Source organism: Hippoglossus hippoglossus, chromosome 13 (assembly GCF_009819705.1).
Source record: "Hippoglossus hippoglossus isolate fHipHip1 chromosome 13, fHipHip1.pri, whole genome shotgun sequence".
Taxonomy (NCBI): domain Eukaryota; kingdom Metazoa; phylum Chordata; class Actinopteri; order Pleuronectiformes; family Pleuronectidae; genus Hippoglossus; species Hippoglossus hippoglossus.
In genome coordinates this window covers 4,591,895-4,612,269 of record NC_047163.1, presented here as the reverse complement: position 1 = coordinate 4,612,269, position 20,375 = coordinate 4,591,895, and the positions used below count along the sequence as shown (strand labels likewise).

General features: G+C 44.2%; 1 protein-coding gene across 13 annotated transcripts in view; it reads left to right on the top strand.

The window, feature by feature from the left end:
- tenm4 (teneurin transmembrane protein 4) overlaps positions 1-20,375 on the top strand; it is a 158,210-nt gene that overhangs the window by 111,232 nt on the left and 26,603 nt on the right. For 8 of the 13 annotated variants that reach the window (XM_034604130.1, XM_034604128.1, XM_034604131.1 and 5 more), the window contains 8 exons: positions 1,347-1,466; positions 5,328-5,589; positions 6,959-7,226; positions 7,316-7,459; positions 10,201-10,450; positions 10,837-10,857; positions 15,305-15,537; positions 16,241-16,395. In XM_034604130.1, the coding sequence (XP_034460021.1) occupies positions 1,347-1,466; positions 5,328-5,589; positions 6,959-7,226; positions 7,316-7,459; positions 10,201-10,450; positions 10,837-10,857; positions 15,305-15,537; positions 16,241-16,395 (1,453 nt within the window). The remainder of the gene's footprint in view (positions 1-1,346; positions 1,467-5,327; positions 5,590-6,958; positions 7,227-7,315; positions 7,460-10,200; positions 10,451-10,836; positions 10,858-15,304; positions 15,538-16,240; positions 16,396-20,375) is intronic. The other 5 variants (XM_034604133.1, XM_034604132.1, XM_034604126.1 and 2 more) reach the window with 1 other exon arrangement.

Here is a 20,375-nt window from a genome sequence, read left to right as displayed (position 1 = left end):
TTGCCTCTTCAAACATGACTCTAAAATAAACTGCCGGCATGAATGATTAATCGTAGACAGCCAGGCTAACGCTGGGTTAGCTTTAGTAGTAATTCTATGTAAATCTAGAAAGATCTTTGGTTATAAGCTCAAGGATTCAGAGCAGTATCTCCTCGCTGGTTAACAGTGTGGTGGTGGACGGCCAAGGTCCTCTGAAGGAGACCCGCCCTAATTAACATAAAGCTGGGTTCCTGGGGACCGGGATAGTGTGGGGTGAATGATCTTGCCTCTGGTAAGGACATGTTGAGGGCAGCTACTAACACGCCAGTGTTAATTGTTTCCAGTATGTGGCAGTGTTTAAGACCCAAATGTATTAAAAATAGCCACGGTCTAATGAAGAAGTGGCAGCGAGGCATTTGTTAGGGGACCGATTTTTTTGCAAACGACGACAGAAACGACGGCTGACCGTAAGTTGGGTCTCGCTAATGACGAGGGCAGAGCTCAGCGAGGGGGATGTGATACAGCGAGGTCTGGTCTCATCACTTCACTGAGATTAGCAGTTGAGTTTGGATGACGTCCCACTATTGATTGGCGGGGACCGATGATCAGATCTAATTTATGCGGCTTCTGGAGACTCCATGTCAGTCTGGAAATCTGTCGAGGTTCTTGATAACCAGCCAAGCAAGTCCTGCAATCTGCAGACCTATTATTTCCCGCTCTTGCATTCTGTAATGGAAAAGATAAATCCTCCTCCTTTTTTTTTAATTAGAGCAAAAGCAAAATAAAGTGTCCTTATCTCATTATCCTGCCATTCTGGATAGAAAAACCCTCAGAGAAAACCTAGGAGGTGTTATTATGTTCTGATTCTGTTGGAGCTCTCTGCTTTTATTGTGTACAGTATTTCCTTTTGATAACAGCCACCGTTTCCCACTGGTTGATTTCTGTTGGTGAAAGAAAGCAATCATATACTTATATATATGACATTGTGCATTGGATCACTGATGCCTCTACAATGCAGTGACATCCAAGATCCTGCTCTTCAATAAATGACACTTTGTCGAAACTGAAAACACTCGTTTTTATTGTGGTGTTGATTCATCGCGATGGTATTTTTTGACTTTCTGGTTATGACATATTAAACTGCCTACTATTGATATGTGTTTTTAATATTTTATCCAAATGTCAGGTGGGCAGATAACAGTAGAAACATAGCAAAACTAAAATGTAATGCAATAAAATACCCACCCTGTAATTTACAGAAGTTATTTGTGTATTTGTGGTGTATTTGCACTGGTTCATCTACTGTAAATAAGTGTTGTAAGTGTTCCATCATTGTAACTGTGTGGCTCCTTCTCACTCCCAAACAGCCATGCTTGTGTCATTCGTGGACAAGTGGTGACCTCGGACGGAACGCCGCTGGTCGGAGTCAACATCAGTTTCATCAGCAACCCGTCCTACGGTTACACAATCACCCGGCAGGATGGAAGGTAAGAGCAACACACAGACACACACACACAACTACTAACTGCTACCCTAAACGTGCGCTGCAGAGATGACACAGTGATGCTTACATTATTGTCAGATGCTGTTGTTTAGCTGCGCTGAATTCTAATGACGGCACGGAGAGAAGAAAAAAAAAACAAAAAAAAACACAGTTGCCACAGCAAACTGTACAGCCATTGATCTGCTTTGCGCTTTCATTTGGTCCAATTTTGGAGTTCTCGGCTCAATTCCCAGAGAAATCAAACAAAGCCCTTCTGGTACACTCATAAGTTATGCTTCAGTAGCAACAAGGGAGGGGAAAGAATAAAATATGCCGATTCAAAGCGGCTCACTGGGGCTGTGAAGCATAGTGCAGATGGACATTATTTATTTGACAATGGAGGATTTAGAGAGTTAAGTGAGACATTTAAGTTGAGGCCGCAGACACGCGATTAATTTACTGTGCATCCTCCTCCTTTTGTCGTCACTTATTTAATTTGCCATCAATGTCACGCATGAGAAAATATTTTGGTCCCTAACCCAAATTACTGATGTAGCTGTCTTAAAAACCCGCATCCATAAAGTAGCACTTACTGACTGCGCTGATTGACGTGGATCATTAGCGCTATCTTCTTCAGACGAATCCATACATCTCCTGCCTCTGCAAGAAGCCTCTGACCTTGTCAATAAACTCATTGTCTAGGTGCTGGTTGATTCATGGCCGGTACCACGAGAAGCCGTTTGGAGAAAAGATGAATTGTTGTCGTGAAGAGTTCTAAAAATAACACGTGGGAAAAAGTCGCCGTGTGGCTTTTTCTCTCGGCGACTCGGCGCCACCTGCTTCAGCTCCTCGCGAGTTCCTCACAGAACACGCAGACCAACACCTCGGATTGGTTTTGCTGTGAAAAAGAGAAACGTCGAGTAATATTGTGTTTATAGCTTCTGTTTTTTTTCCTCCAGATCAGATTGCGCACAAATACAGTCCCCACCCAACCCCCAATCCCCCGTATCTCTCATAGTGGTCGGTGTTAGAGAAGCTTTGTGGCGAACCAAGCCCCTCTATCACAGCACAGCATGAATCGGTGTTTGCTCTCCGAGCCCCACTTCCTCCTGACACTTTTATCAGACACTCGCACTCTAAAGGCCCACATTTCTGCCAGCCGGGTTGATCTTGATCATTCCTGCTTCCGTCTTCTTGTCACTCTCCTCTTCTTTTTTGGTTTTACACAAAAAAATCTCTCATCTTCACCTCATCAGCTTGACCTTCCTCACTCGTTCCTCTCGCTCTCCATCCCTTCACGCTCTTCCTCCTCTAATCACCCGCAGCCCTTAAGCCTTTCCTTTCCGGGGCGCTACTCCTTTACTTGCTTCCTGTGCTTTCCTTGAGCCCAGGTCTCATGTCCTTTCCACCACACTGGCTTTCCTCATCTCCATCCCTTTCCCATTTATGCATGTCCCATTTTTCTTATGCATCCGTCCGTTTTCCCTTTTTGCAAAGCTCAGTACTCTTTCTTCTCTTTCGGCATATGTGTAAACACTACTCCATCTCCCAGGTTCCCCTGTAAACATGCCCAGTCTCCAGCAACTCCCCTGCAATCACTGTAAACACGCTCAGTGCAGCGTGAAATCAGAAATGCACCTGTTCAGCCACTTAGAAATAGGAAAGCTGTCTCAACTCATTTTTATGATGTGTTCTTTATTGTCTAAGGGCTTACTTTTTTAAATTACCTTTTCCACTATCTAGAAAAGTTTTCTGGCCTAAACAAAAGAGGTTAGTTTAGTTTCTTTGCAGCTGTGTAGCCATTTTCTGCCTGGCTGAGCTTTGAGACAGACCCGTTCCCTTTTATGCTTTTCTCCAATAATGAGTAAAAGTCTGACATGGAGTCCGGCTTATTACATTATTAGGTGAGGCGAGGACTTCTATAGGAGCCGTGATGTATAGGAGCAAACCAGCCTGCTCTCTATGACTTGATTTAAAAGGATCCATCCTTAAAATAACAATGATTACCTCCAACCGCCGAGGAGGTAATGTTATTGTTTATTCGTCTGTAAAATCACAGGATTACGCAAAAGCTACTGGACAGATCAACCATGAAACATGTTGGAAGGATGTGGTGTAGATCAGGAATAGAACCCATTACATTTAGGTGTGGATCCGGTTCAGGGGTCAGATCCAGGATTACATTTTTCTTTAACTTTAACATTGCGAGATTGGGTGTTTTTCCACATTTTCTTTGATTTCTCTGAGAATAATTCATGGATCTTGTTGAAATAAATCAGGCATGTTTAGGGGAGTGTGTGTAATTTGGTGCAGATCCACATAAAATGAAAGTGTAGTTTTATAAGGGGATTCAATATTTCTAATTTGTACTCGTGATATTTCGCCCCTTTCAATCACACACACTCTGAAGTGCCCACCACACCTACATCCTCAGGGTCGACGCTGCACAGCTCTTTTTCATTCTTTCGAACTCTGCTGTGTCCTTGATGCCGCCCAGTTCATTATAAATACACATCGTCTGAGGAATGATTGTGTATAATTTGTATGAGGCATGCCAAGTTCATTGGCAGGGTTAACTCTTCAAGCTTGATGCATTTCCCCAAGGGCACGAGCAAGCAAGGCTGTTGTAGGTAGCTTAATAAGTTTTGTCACATGGCTTAAGGCTGTTGTCATGATCGATAACGACCAGTGAATCTCACCATCGGCTGGCCGCGCCGCCCATGGGTATCTGTCCAGAAGTGTTTTAAGCGTGCATAGCCAGAGCCAGCCAGGTGTCATGCGGGCTGACCGGCTCCAGCTGCATGGCTCGCTGACGGATCGCGGCAGCACAAGGGCAGCGCCATCCCAGCCCCCCGTCAGCGCCGCAGCCTCCGCACTGCCGGGCTTACTCACTCCGCTCATACCGAGCCAAGGGCAAAACACCAAGGGCGGAACAAACCGTTGTTTATCGCCACAGCCAATCAGATGTTCACCCTCAAGGGAAGTTAGATTGAGCAGATTCTTTATATAGGAGCTTAAACCAAGAGGGATTTTTCCCGTTTAGAGGCCATTATTTGGACCTGCTTCTTTACCTGTAAAGGATGTTTCCCATGCGAGGATAAGGCCCCGTCCCCCGAGCCTTCGGGTGACCCGTTGCTAATTGGCTCTTAAAGAGAAGTGACAAGCGCTGCAGAAGTCCGGTGCAGGTGCAGGCGTGCCGGTGTCACCGTGCAGCAGTTAGAGGTGATGAAATCGCCCGAGCTCAGCCTGTTTTGCCGAGACCCACTCAGGTCAGTGCAGAGGTAGAGGCCCCTTAATGCAACTGTAGATGGGATTGCATTGCAGGGCTTTTAGACTGATGTTAGAGTGGACAGCCTTCGTCTAAGAGATCGATAGAGAAGTGGCGGCTGCTTCCATCCTGCAGCACAAATCTCTCTTTCTCCCACATATAAATGTGAGCACAGGAGCAGTGCATCACACTCACACACACACACACACACACAGAAGTGAAACAGTCATATCTGAACTCATGCGTTTACTGTACTTCAAATAAAATATACCGATTATACTGCTAATTAAGAGATGTGCTTATAAGATTGTGATCAATCATCCTATTGCATTTTTCCGCCTCTGTGTGCCTGAAAGATAATGCTGAACAATGAAACACCATCTTTTTTTCAACCCCCATTTATCAAAATAAGACTTTATGACTCTTTGATATGCTCTAACAACACTTAATTAGAAAATTATCCATTATATTCCCTGCAAATTGTTGGTTTTTCCATTTTACCGTATTACATGCATTGTTTACTTTGTGTATTTGAAATGTATTTACTTGTGAGTGAATCAACATTCATCCTCCCTGACATCCTTGTCTGTGTTCCAGTTTTGACTTGGTGACCAATGGGGGCATAGCCATCGCCCTGCACTTTGAGCGCGCTCCATTCATCACCCAGGAACACACGCTCTGGTTGCCATGGGGACGCTTCTTTGTCATGGACACCATCGTTATGCGGCACGAGGAGAACGACATCCCGAGCTGTGACCTCAGCAGCTTCACCCGGCCCAGCCCCGTGGTGTCGCCGGCCGCGCTCACCGCCTTCGCCGGCTCCTGCGCCGAGCGGGGGAACGTCGTGCCCGAGATCCAGGTGATTGTCCCCTTGCCTGCTTTACCTCCTGCCACTGCCCCGCAGGTTGTGATCCACACGGGTCTCTCCTCCAAATGATTCATGCCACACATCTGGGAGAGACCACGAAGACTATTCATCAAGCACAAGTGTGATAGTAACTCTGGCTCAGGGCGGTCCTGTGATTTTATCTCTCTGGTGTAATTGGCTTGCGGAACTTGGACAATTTACAGTGTACATTGTACTGTCCGGCCGCAGAGTGATGATGATTACCTCGCGCGGCAGAAAACCGACTGGACGTTTTTTAATTTCTCCAGGGTTGTTGGTTCCAATTGAAAGGATTTGTGTTTTTATATTGACTGTATACATTTTGATATCTGTCCCCATGACCACATGTAATTTGTCTTGTTGCTGCCAGAACACACCTGCATGGGGCCTGAGCGTGCAGCTGAATGTGTGGCTGCACTAGCAGGCATCTCTGTGCCCTTCCCTAATTACTTTGTCTCCCAGTTTGCTTCATAAGATTTATGGCATATCAGTGAATTTAGTTATGCAGTCCGCTCTATTTATAGCAGCCTCGTCTTTCCTTGAGCTGTAACTGCACTTTACAGGGACATCATCCAAATTGTCCACAAAAAAGGGGGGGGGATTCTGATCCGTTAACCAGGCGTAGCTACGCTCTGATGAAAGGAAGCAGATCGGACGTGATGCCCAGTGAGTCTGTGCGTAGTCGTTTTAATTGTCATCCTCTTCTGCTCCGTGGAGACGAGCGACCAGAGGTGACTTAATTAGAGCAGAGCAGAGTTGGTGAACCAGACCTGCGCTGTCGACCCTTGATCCTGAACGCAAACCCCGCACGATGTGTGACTGCTGACCTACTCCTGCATCATCGAGAGGTCGCAAGTCTGACCTCAGCTGAAATATCCAAATTAACTTTAATAATATCGGACTATAAAATCCCTGAGCCCGGGGGAGCTATTGTGATGCCTTTGTCATATGGATTGCGGGGAAGGCTATTGTCCTAATGAAGGACCTGCTATTATTCAATCAATTATGAAAAATAGTCACTGGAGTACATAATGAACAAATCCGTCATCACGCATGAGAGTAATTGTCGTCCGATTGATATTTCTAATTCCCCTCGGGTCCAAATATTCAGCTGGAGATGAGGCGGTGAAAAATATCTGACAAAGGTGAGAGTGGCCGCTGACCAAAGAAATGACAAATTGATAATCTGCCTGAAGAAAAGATGACTTATCGCTTTTTAATCCAGACATTAACCCCCGAAGACAATAATTTCTAATCGGTTTAGCATTCACAGCGCAGCTGGCTAACGATTTGTGTTTTCTTTCTGTCATCGATAAGCATTTGTTGTTTTGTGTGTCCACAGTCCCTGCAGGAGGAAGTGCCTATTCCAGGATCAGATATGAAACTGGGCTATTTAAGCAGCAGGACCCCAGGTTACAAGTCAATACTGAGAGTGACCCTCAGCCACTCCAGCATCCCTTTCAACCTGATGAAGGTTCACCTCATGGTGGCTGTGGAAGGCCGGCTGTTCAGAAAGTGGTTTCCTGCCGCCCCCAACCTCTCGTATTACTTTGTGTGGGACAAGGCTGACGTCTACAGCCAGAAGGTCTACGGCCTGTCTGAAGCCTTTGGTAAGTACAGGATAAATCGAATATACAATAATGCTTAGATTACACATGCAGTTCACTCATGCTACATTTATCTTGTCGTCTGTCTCCAGTATCTGTGGGTTATGAGTACGAGTCGTGTCCAGATCTTATTCTGTGGGAGAAGAGGACGGCTGTTCTACAGGGCTACGAACTCACGGCCTCCAAACTGGGAGGGTGGACCATAGACAAGCACCACGCTTTAAATATCCAGAGTGGTGAGTCAGCGCCTAATCCTCTTTTTTAAATTCCCATGCTCAGCCTCTCATTCATCAAAAACACAGACTCCGAGGATAATTTGAAACTGCAAGAAATCTTAAAAATCAGCACATTATATCTTCCATTGTTAAATTTTTTTTAAACTGTCACAGAGAAGTAAATACACCTGTGTTCCGGTGCAGTTCTAGTTATTGTAGGAAATCTTCTAAGAATTTGTCTCAGCACAAAGCAGATTGCTTTTTATAGTAACTGGAGCACTAGTCTGTGGTGATGCTGGTTTGCAGGTTTTCTTTCTGAAACTGTAAAGGTGACCTGTAGTGATTTAACGACGAGTAAAGACCTGGAAAATTACAGATATAAGGACAATTATAATCATTTAACTATGACCTTTTTACTGAACTTAAGTTTAAGATGGCCCCATTTTTGGTGCTTCACGCCTTAAGTTGGCTGCTGCCTGTCACATTTTACACATATCACTCAGAACGTGGCCAAGAGTGCACCTAAGTACCACCATGTCCACGCTGAGCCTTTATATGATGCTTTTAGTGTAACATTGAATTGCCCCCCCTGTCAATAGCCTTCTGGGGCTTTTTCCCCCTCAGCAGCGCCATGTGCCGTCAGATAGGTCTCACTCTTTTTATTACCGCTGTCCGTTTTTTAGGTGAGGGCGGGATCAATTTTCTTATTGCCAGCAAATTACTCCTGAGAGGCAGGAAGGGGGAACGGAACAACTTTGGGCAGCTGCTGTCACGAGCCGGGCCTCACAGTGTGTTTGTGTCTGCAAAGGGGCTCATCAGAGGAGATGAGGCATACTTATATGAAAAGTGCTCGGGAAGGTGGCACTTTGATCCATCGCACTAAAACCTGCTGAGTCTGAATGTGTGCTGTCCGGAAGGAAGGAGAGAGCTGCGACTTGCCCCCGCATCACCTCCGCCGCTGCTTCCTCCAGCCCATCCTCCCTTTGGCACCTCAGTGTCGTGTACATGCCCAGCATTTTTAGAATCATCCCTAATTTAATTGCCACCAGTCTGCTACTCGCGGCGGTGGCAGCAGCAGCGGCCCCTAAGATTAAATCATGTCCCGAGAAGGGGATGCTTGGCTGATCCTTTCCGATGGACCAAATGTTGTGCTGCTCAAAGAACTCAGGTCACCAAGAACCATCAGGAGCAGAAACACATGCAGATGCTGACTTTCAAATATGATTACATCGACCGGGCAGCAGGAACATCTTTACATTTGCATATCTGAAATCTCTCCAAGAGAAGATTGGCAACGCTAATGGAAGCAAAGTGTGCGTGTGTGTGTGTGTGTGTGTGTGTGTGTGTGTGTGTGGGTGGGTGGGTGCAAGCCTGAATGCCTGCACGCGAGCCGCACGCATGCTGCCTATTTTTTGCCGCTGCACAAATCCGGCGGAGGTAGAAAAGAGGGCGAGATGCAATTTCTTGACTTGAGGAAAGTCAATTTTTCTGAGCCTGTGTGGTAATTTTCTAGCTCCGAGAGATTCCACTCGTGCCGAGGGCTTTTCGGTCTGTGCCTGTTTCACCTCTATATGCAAACGTGAGTCACTCAGAGCAGTTTTCATGGCCTGAGTTGGCAGAGCTGCACACACACAAAAACTAAAGTGTTTCTTTTTAAAATTGTCATCTCATCTGCATTTAAACATAGGGAACCTGCAGCATTAGTGCATTGGAACGGCCTCTGCTTTTCAAACTCTCTCCTACTACGCCCGTCCAGCAGTTAAGCGCAGTTAAGCGTCCCACTTTAATCTTGTTGTTCGCCACTCGCTAATTGCACCTCACATTATTACACACACACACACACACACACACACGAAGCAGCGCGAGTATCTTAGTTATTTAATTAAATCTTATGACATGAAATTTCCAAACATATTTGCAAAGCCCTCTGTGCGTCTCCACACACCAGACTGGAAATCTGTTCTCCGCAGATTCCAAGTTGATTTGCATATTTCTGGAGCTGTAGCTGCCAGAATCAGGATGTAACTTTACTCTGCTTTCAATACTTTTTTTTTAAATTTAAGTAAAACTGCAGAGAGTATTTCCTCCATATAATCGAATAAGAATTCATTTTATGTAAACAGGATAATAATGAGAGCAGCTAATGAAGTAATATAAATTGCATAAACAAGTTGTGGAGCTGGAATTAATATATGCATGTAAGCATAAAAACTAATTGGGTGCAGCCTTTATTATCACTGTGGTGAAAAGAAGAGGTTATAAAAATGTTAATGCGTTTCACACTGTAAGTGTTGACTCTAGTTTTTTGCCACAGCTAGTTTTATAACATTATATAACTACATAAATTAATTGTAAAATATATTTTTGCACATTATTACATATGGGGAGGAATTTTAGCGCAGCTGAAAATGTAAATTCAACTTCAACACCTCTTCCTTTTGTGACATATTTTAGATGCTCTAGTTTCTGTGTAATTGTACTTCTTTAACAAGTTTTCTTCTCAGGAGAAACTGGCCTGGATTTAATAGTAGTAGTAGCACAGAAAAAAAAAACAACACAAAAACAAGGCTGGACTTGTAGAATCTCAGTTGGCTGAAGGCTGTTTGACTTGATGACTTTCAGGGGGCAGCCCTCAAAACCACTTAAGACACACTGCTCTTTGTTTGGTTTCATCTTGCTTCCGATTTTAGCCCCCAGCCTTAAAACTGCTCAACCTAAACAGGTTGCAGGTGTTACTTGTTCCTTTCCTGTGTCCTCATTAGGGATTCTTCACATGGGAAATGGGGAGAACGTCTTCATCTCCCAGCAGCCTCCTGTAATCGGCAGCGTGATGGGCAACGGGCGCAGGCGCAGCATCTCCTGCCCCAGCTGCAATGGCCTGGCTGACGGAAACAAGCTGCTGGCCCCCGTGGCTCTGGCCTGCGGCTCGGACGGGAGTCTGTACGTGGGGGACTTCAACTACGTGAGGAGGATCTTCTCCACGGGGAATGTCACCAGTGTCCTGGAGCTGAGGTAACGGAGGAGTAGCCTTACTAACATTCACTCAGAACCGAGGCCTCAGATGGGCTCGCGCACAGGTCATAAACCACCGAGGTCGATTGAGATCGAGAGAAATGCCCTAAAGGCCCCAGGATTGATGGTCTCGCCTCTCTGGTCCACCTGTATCAGCCGGAGCTTGGCCCTGATAGAGGATGAAGAGGATGTGATGGGGTCTTAGCGCAAAAAATGTTCCAGTATAAGATGAATTTGTTTGTCTTTGTCAGCACAGATCATTTTTGAGTGGAAATCTGAAGGCTTTGCATGATTCTCTCTTATTTAATTCTTTTTTACTAACAACTAACATTTCCTCTCCTTTCTCTTCCTTCTCTCATTTCCTGCTGCTTTTGTCAAACTGAAAGAAATAAAGACTTCAGGCATAGGTAAGCCGCCCAGCATTTGTCCAAATTACGATGAAAGATTGTACAGTCCACATACTTGATGCAGAAGTTGACCTTTTGAGCCAATTTCACACAGGCAGCGGGAAGATCCGTTATTAAAACACTGACTGCATCAGCTCCATCTTCATAAAGCTGTAGATTTTGGGGGGTTTAGTAACTACGTCCTCCGAGCTAATCTCCGGATTCAGTGGCTTGTTCACTTCTGTGTGTTTGCGTCTGTACCTGTGATTGCAGAGAGAAGATCCAGTTAATTGTTGAGTCGATAGAGGCCGTACTTTCACTCAGGGTTAATAACAGGAGTCACGTATTGTCCGATATAATATGATTTATGCAATTGTCACAAACGAGTGATGTGTTGAAAAAACAACACCTGAGTACAGTAGGATATAAAACATGCACCGTGCATCCAGAGCAATGCAACACAACTCGACTGCAACAAATCCAACCTTCGTGAAAGGCATGATTGTTTTTTTTTATCCTGGCAGTGTCAGAGAAACGTTGCAGGATGAACTAATTCCTATTGAAGGAGCAATATTTGAAATGTATTGAAAGCGCCCTAAAAATAAAGATTTGTCGCTGAATTAAATCAACGTCTTCCTGACGGTGTCGATGTAAAATCTGATTAAGACGTGATTTTATGAAGTTTTTATGTACAAAGCCTCCTAAAATGGCAGCTCGGTGTAGATTGTATCAATGGCTTAAGATGCACAAACCTAATTTTCCATGGCAGGAGGCAGCAGGGGAAATCTCTGGTTGCTGTCTTTAGATATCATGTCTGCGGCAAAGGATTATTGATTGACTTTCTATCAGGGGGGGGGGTCACGACTTCAGCAGGGGAACGTGTTGTCAAGCTGAAGATGAAAAGGCTTGTGATGCTGGTCACTGGCCTCAACAATGACCAGATTAATAAAACAGTCAGACGCAGTTTACTGGTGTTAATGTCTCTGCAGCAGCAGCAGCGACAGACAGCGGCCTCATGTCTGTTCTGTTCTTGTGAACACGATATCTCAAGAACGCCTTGAGGGAATTTCTTCAAATTTTGCGAAAACATTCAATTTGACTCGAAAACAAACTGATTCAATTTTGGTTGTTGTAGGTCAAAGGTTCCTGTCACGGTGATCTTGTGAACTTGATATATCGGGAATTTCATTACATCTGGTTTATCTGGAGGTCAAAGGTCACTCTGACCTCACCAACCCTTATTTTCCCCCCCCTTCTGAACATGTTATCTTAATAGCACCTCGAGATAATTCTTTCAAAATTGGCACCAACATTCACTCAGACTCAGGGATTAATGGATTAGATCTGGGAGGTCAAAGGTCAATGTCACGGTGACAATTCTGATCAGTTGTCTCTCGGACTCAAAGATTAGTTTATTAGATTTCAGTGGTCATGGGTCACAGTGATCTCATATGAGTCTGGAAATAAAAACGTGGGGATGCAGGCGAGTAATTCTACTTCCCTCTGTGCAACTACCTCCTCTCTTTACTTCTTAAATGTCCTTGTGCAGAACAAAAATGTTATCTTACATACAGGAGCTTATAAATCTCTCTCTCACACACACACACACACACATGATCTGTTCGCCAGTGCGAGACTAAAGAAATGTCAGAGCTCTGTTCCTTTGGCCTCGGCCCTCCGAGCACATTTGCAAATTATAAAGGAGCTACATCCTGGTAAACACAGCATGTGTCTGTTTAAAATGGGTGGCTGCCTCCTGTCCATGTGTGAGCTCGCGGTCGGACTGGATGCTGGGTGATCCCACCGCGGTGTTCATTGACCCCCTACTAAGGGTGTCCCCATCCACTCCAAACACGCTCCCTCCATTGCCACACCAGCATGCGGCAAAATCCAATTATCTTCTACAAACTAGATGTTGTCAGTGAATATAGATGGAATATATGGCCGTGGCTCAAGGTCAGGCAATAGCGCCTCATAGTTTCAAACACCACGGGGGGGGGGGTCCAGAACTGTTCGACATGCAACTGGGGAGCTGATAAGGTATCAGCTGAATGCACATGGCAGATAGAATGCAAAGCAGGATCCGGTTATTGAGGCTTGCCACTGACCTACTCTGAGGCCCCTGTCAACACATACACAGGTATCTTTTTAAAACAAGGCTTTATTCTGGGTGTTTTCGGCCTCTCGGGTGTAATCTGTGAATAAAAATCAGCCTTTTGCAGAAGCTCCATCCAAAGTGGAGATTCTCTCAAACACTGTAGATAGAGTTTTCTCTTTGTGTCATCGTGTTAGTCAACCACAACAGCTAATAACGTTTTTTTTATTGGTTTGCCTATAAAGATCAACTGATATGAGCCTTTCACAGACGTACCTGCATCAGTGTATATATGTTTGCTGATGTGAAATCTTTTATTTTACAGAATAAACAATACAGAAAAGATATGCATTTAGGTTTTATGTACCTGTAAAAAAAACATGATTTATTTATCATTAAACGGTAAAATATCAATTCCACTTCTTTGTCATAAGGAATCGTTACCAATTCATTTTTGCTGTTATATATATATTTTGGTTGTTGAAGGTCAAAAATATAAATATATATATATTGTATGATTTGCAAAACATTAAAAAAACATACGCAGCAGTTGTTTTTCTAAAGCAGCCACTTGCACCTGGAACTACAAACCAACATATCAGTCAATTTGGTCAGTGGGCCGATCTTTTGACATGTGCGCGCCTGAGGTTCACTGTCAACACTGATTCAATGAAGGTCAATTGTCATTTAAAATCATGCACCGGAGTTGACAATCCCACAGACCCACCAGTCTTGTGACCTCGTTGCCTTATACAAAATATGAGCTTTGGCACCGTCTGGCATGTCGACCATAAGCTCAAGGTTGTAGTTGAAATTCTGTCTTAATCCACTTTGAATGATGCCCTGCTGACAGGTTTCTCCATAATGCTTATCAGGTCTGGCAGAACTGTGTTGTGTCCTGACCTGAGATCTCTGGTTATCTTCAAGGGGGGCGATGACCAGCAGTATAAAGACATAACAAAACAAGGATGATAAATTTACAACGATTCAATTGAATGAACTCATCAAACCTGTACATTTACAGTTAAACTTTGCATTTATGCTTTTATCGAGTAGCCAAATAGTTGATGATACATTTTCTGAGCCTGGCTTGGACATAACATTTAATATCATTCAGGTTCTGCCTTGTTGGCGGATCTATCCACCTCATTTTTTATGCTGCATGCGCCTATAATCGAGGAAATCATGCACATAGCCACAGTATTTCTGTTATCAGCAAAGAAACTAACGTAACTGTGTCACCTGCAGACAAAAGGCTTTCATTTGGGCCATTTGGGCCTTGTGCTGTGTTTATGGGAGCACGGGCGAGCTTGTAAAATCTTTGTTAAACCTCCACCAGTGCCAGTATCCTGTGGTGTAAAGTGGCATTGGGCCTTTCATTGTGTCATGCTTTAATATTTCACATGGCCTTCTCCTTTGCAAAGAATAGGGGGGGTCAGGGATGAGGTGGGTTTAGTGCGAGGGTTCGAAGTTTGGAGAATAAACCTTCTCCGTCACTTCATCTGTATTTCTATGGATGTGTCTGCAGTCGTCTTTGTTTGCTGACACCCACCCTGACGAGGAGTTTTCCAGCAGATCGCATACATCCCGCCGCAGCAGGGATCGGCTATATTTGGCTCTTGTGTCTGTCTGTCTGTCAGGTTTGGGGGGGCGACCTCCTGTGTGTGTGTGTGAAGGATTTACCTTGTTGACTTGGTTTGGGGGTTTAAAGGGATGCCTGATGGATACATAATGTGTTTGGATTGCAGCTTCAGCAGTACATTTCTGTTTGTCCCAGGGGAAATAGAAAAACATACATGTGTGTAGTTGTTCCAGCGATAAGCAGCTCCCTGCCGCTGTGCGACTGTGTGTGTGTGTTTCATGTTGTTGTTCTCAGATGGTATCACAGAGATTTCTCAGGGCCAGGGGAGGAATTTTAATTAGGATTTCTGTCATAAAGTCTTTAGAGTCCAACTAAACCCTCATTTCTCTTTGTCGTCTCGCATTCCCCTTTCAACATCACCACTTCTTCAATGATTTGAAATATGTTAGAGACGTGTATTCGTACGCAGGAAGTATGTTCACATATCAGTGCGTGTGGAGGAGTGGAGTACCCACTCACTTTTGACAACAGGGATTTTTCTACTAAGCCGACTCTTGAAGATGAGTTATAAGCTCCATCATTATGTCATGTTTAATCTCATTCTGCTTTTTCCTTTTTCCGTGTCATTGGTTTAAACTCTAATTGTGCCCAATTGACTCTCTAAATGGCTTTTGAATCCATTTTAATTGTATTACACAATGTTTCTTATTGAAAGCACTGTAGCCCCTCCAGCTTTATTGACCACCTCCTCCTCCTCCTCCTCTTCCTCTCTTGTTCCCTCCTTCCTCCAGCAACAGCCCCGCTCACAAGTACTATCTGGCCACCAGTCCGGTGAACGGCGCCGTGTACCTCTCGGACACCAGCAGCAGGAAGGTGTTCAAGGTCAAGTCCCTGAACGTTGTGAAAGACGTGGCCAAGAACCTGGAGCTGGTGGCCGGCACCGGGGACCAGTGTCTCCCGTACGACGACACCCGCTGCGGGGACGGAGGAAAGGCCGTCGAGGCCACGCTCACGAACCCCAGAGGTAATGAATGGATGTTATTATAACCAATGTGGTGTGTCGGGCCGGTTCGTCATGTAGACTCTTCAGATTCTCTTCTCTCGGTTTATTATAAAAACATAATTAATTTTTTTTAAAGCCTGCCTCTCCATGTGTTTTCCTGGGGTCTTTTTTATTCTCGTTGCTTCCATATTTGGATGATGCATTAGTCATTAGATCACATGCTCTCTCTTTGTCCTCCGCTGGGATGGAAGTCGTGATTCATATGTACTGAAATAACACTCCGGTCCCTCGGAGATGGGCAACATGTATAGTCCAGGTTTGAGATGAAAAGAGAACATTTGGCTCTAAAGGCTGAACATGTTCATCTGTGTTTAAATACACGTTGTAATGGAAGAATACAGCTGAAGTCACTGTTCTCCGCTTCCTTGTTGTTTGAGGCCGAGAGCGAAAGAGAAAGGAACTGCATCGATGGAATTTTCCCTGTAATTGAATCAATGCCTACAGTACTATTCATCTATTTTGATGTTTCAATTGTTCCCCGCTATTGATTGAACGAATCAATCCTAGCATTAGTTTCATTGCCGTGATTACTCTTTAATTTCTACCCTTAACAAATAGCCCCAAATTGCAATTAGCGGTGCTCAGTCCTCACATTAGCTCCCAGATAAACAAAATAACCGATGAGTGTTTTACTCCTCTGTCCGCCGTGTGACTTTATCTGCAGGAATTACGGTGGATAAATACGGTGTAATCTTCTTTGTGGACGGGACCATGATTCGCCGGATTGATCAGAACGGCATCATCTCCACTCTGCTGGGCTTCAATGACCTGACCTCTGCCCGACCCCTCAGCTGCGACGCTGTGATGGACATCTCTCAGGTACCTCTCTGACCCGCGCGGCCAGCGTGTGCTTTCCTGTCTCTCAGCCAACACCACTCTCCTTGACTGACCCTGGTCTCCGGGGCACCGAGAGCTTTTGTTTGTGTAGATGGAAACTCTCTGCCTGGATCCAGTAGCCCTCGGTTTAGTTTTTTTGTTTTGTTTATCGGCTACATGATGCCAGTTTTTCAGATTCACAGCACTTGCAGAGGATACCGAGGAAGAAAGTAAGAGCTTACAGGCATTTAGCCGTCTGTTGGGATTCTGCCTGCAGTTTTACCGTTTCCTTTGTTCACCTGAACCGTGTCGGTGAAGTCTGAAAACTGTGGTATGTCAGGAATGATGACGAGGGATAAATGAAATAGTTCTCAGGTCATTTTATATTTTGAAAAAAGGAAATTTCTTTTTTAACAAGGCTAACAAGAAAAACATAAAAATACAATACGACAGTAGAAGAACTATAAAGTAAATACTATAAACACAATGCAAAACTAGAAGTAGAATACATAGTACATTTAAATTCACTCTGATCTGATATCAGTCCCTTAAATATTATTTTTTTCTTTTCATTTTACTCTTCGTCAACAGAAATATGTTAAATATAGTGAAAAACAAATCCTGGATCCTGATCTGCACCAAAATTGATTGGTTTCTTCCTCTTTTAATCTTCTTTATAACAAACAACAAACAAAGAATGAAATCATAACCTCCTCGGCGGCGGTAAAAAAATGAAGAGTGATTATAAAAAATCCCAAATAAGAACAAAATAAAGTTCTTATCTGTGAGTAGAGGCAGGCCGTGTGCGGTTTATAGCTTTAGAATAAATTACATTTTTGATGTTGCTGTATTTTTTTTTTTTAAAGCAAAACCTGCATCTCTGACCAGAAAGGAGAGGATGTTAAATTCATTGCATTATGGACGGTCTGGATTCACCACGATGGATTTAATTGGCCCACGAGATAATGAATTGAGGAAAGTGGGCCCCAAACACAGCTGTGCAGGCTTTGGCGCATTATAAAAATTTAAATCATCTTACGGTTAACACACAAATACGTATAAATAATTGAAAATGAGCAGTTAATTGGCCTCGGTCCAGACTGGGGAGGAAATCACAGGAATTGAACGTAGCAGCCTCGGAGCATAAAGACGAGCGCCGAAGTCCCAGGAGCTCCCACGCCTGCGTCAAGTGGCCGCACCTCCACAAACACAAAGGGCCATTGACCTATAGCTGTAGGGGGATGACAAGGGTGACCTTTGACCCCACGTGTTCTAAATTCACTCATGCACGCAAAAGCATATACAGACACACACACATATGGGCATATGTACCATACTGCTACACCAGACAGAGCACACCCCCCCGAGGCAAGGACGCTGCACTGAGGTCACATCGGTCTCCGCTCAGTGACAAGACAGAGCTTTCACTGTTTTTTATTCGTGCAGCTGTTGAGGGTTGTTTTGCCATATTTAAAAACTACACTGTGTGTTTTTGATGTGTTGTCTTCAGTATCTGTAATTGTTTTCGTTTCACTCTCATGAACAGAGCATTTCTTGGTTTTAATGATGGGATCTGATTGACTCTTTGCTCTGCTCCGCGTGTTCCTGCACCAGTTTGTTTCTTGCCCTATCGTGTGTGTTATTGAGTACAACGATCATAAAAAAAATGTCCTGAGGGGCCGTGAGCACGTCTTTTGGAGGCTTTTTGTTTGAAATGAAGTATTCAGCGGAGGGAGCGAAGCCTCCAGTTGCCCATTTCCAGCCCGAGGGAACTCCATCCCCATCATGACCCCTGCTCGCTGCTCTCTTACCCCCCCCTCCCCTCCCTTCCCCACCCCACTGCACACACACACACAAGCGCCTATAGATGCTCGCCATCCCAGTGCCAAAGCCGAGAGGACACAGGGAGACTGCAGCTCCGCAACGATGACAAATCGCACAAGCACTAGCAGAGACACTCAGACGGTAAAAAGCATCCATTAAAAATTCATCCAGGGCACACGCTGTAGCTTCCTACTTCAAACACTCCCCAACCCCTCACTTAGGCCCCGAGTTTCTCCAGAGAGGACTCATCATGGTGGTCATTACTTCTGTACTTCACCTGTTTAAGGCACAAAAAAATATATATAATAATGTCAGATTTCCCTGTCGCCCCTGATGAGGTCATTGTTATCTCGCCATCTGTGCAGGAAGCGAACTGCAGCCAAACTCACTCAGGATTCCAGGTCCGTCGCTTTAACCTTCCGTCCGTCTAACGTCCTATTATCTTCCTATCGTCCTATTATCACTTCAAGAGGACAAGAGTTTGACCTTGTTCAGGAATCTTTCCGGTTGTTTACACCGAGGCCCTTAGGTTCCTCCGTGTTTCAGAAATCGGCTTGGAAAGTCTTGGAAATCTTCTCCGCATCACCCCCCCCCCGCTGCTGAGTTCAATCTCAAATAGAGGGAAAAACCGTGTGTCTTAAAACAAGTTCTCTTGAACATATTTCAAGGGTGTTAGCGGCTTCAGAAAGCTTTATCACGCCTCTGACTGTGACATTCAATTAAAATATGAGAGGGGCTTCAAATAATGACATATTACTTTTCTTCAGACAGGCATCGTGCTGGTGTGAGCAAAGAGAGGAGAGATCGCTAATGGAAAATGTCATTAAAGTTCTAATGCCGGTGCAAATACATTTAAAAATAGTCCCCGGGTGTTGTGTTGTTTGATTCCGTGGCCGGCTCTCGCAGCTGATGAGCACATTGTGGGTTCCTCGGCTAGTGGCAGACATTACTGACAGCTGCCCCACTGTATGAAAGGGGAGGGTGTGATCGGGTTACAGCATATGGGACAGCAGCTCGGGAAATATCCCCCTCATCAGTCAGAGTGGCGTGAAAACCTCCTTACAGGCAGCTCCCCCGAGCCACTCCACACTCCGCCTCATGAAATATTTAACCGCCACTGTTGACAAGATATAGGTTTTAAGAAATTGAAAGTCTCTCCATCATTTCCCCCGAGCAAATGCATTTTTCTGCTCGTCGAAGGGACGACATGTGTCCTCAGCCCGTCTCCTGTTTGTTGTGTGTTGCTAACGACGTGTGGTATTATTATTTAAAACCTCCTCTGTTTTGTGTGAGGTTTTATGAGACTGGAGCTGCGTGAGAGGCTCAAGTCTGTTTTTCAATCAAGGGTGGACCACTTGTAGAGAGGAGCAGAGATTTAAATAATCATCTCCATATCCAGAATCAGTTTGAAATGATTTTCACTGCGTTAATGTCTAGAAAATTAGGAATCTTTGCCGATTGCAGGTAAATAAAAGGCAATAAATGGCTTTCAGCAACTGTTTGCTCAATGTGATATTGTGATTGTGGTGCAGAGAAGCAATGTTAAACGAAATGTTATTAGTCAACCTTGACTTTATTCCTCATTTATCAGCAGAAACTATTTCCCTGAAGCACTTTAACTGTTGTGCAGTTTTCTTTATATTTATCGGGATCCTTCTTGAGCTCACAGCCAGAAGAGCTGGGCAAGTTGACTTCTGACTTTTTCACAGTCAATAAAAACAAACAAACAAAAGAGGAAAGAGAACCTATCTGCTATGGTTAGAAGTGTCCATTGTCAAAGGGCACATACAAGTGTTATCTAAGTTCTTATATCTAATCTTATAGTGTACAGGAATTTTCAGCTGCATCAGAAATCATCAATTTCTCTCTCATCAGTTCTAAAATATAGCAATGTCTAGTTAGAAGAAATATTATAATAAACTCAATAAAATAAAGCACAAGAAAAAACAAACCTCTTGCTGAAAGACACGTTTAACTCATCATATTCACGATTTGTCTGTGGTTTGTTTTGGTTTTGACAGTTTCCACATCGTTTGAAAAAAAATCGGACAAAAGAAAAAGTACAAAACTTGATTCCCGTTTGAAATGTTAGTGGTAATGATGGGACAAAGACACAGTAAGAAACAGGTGAAAAAGAAAAAAGACGGGTACATGTACAG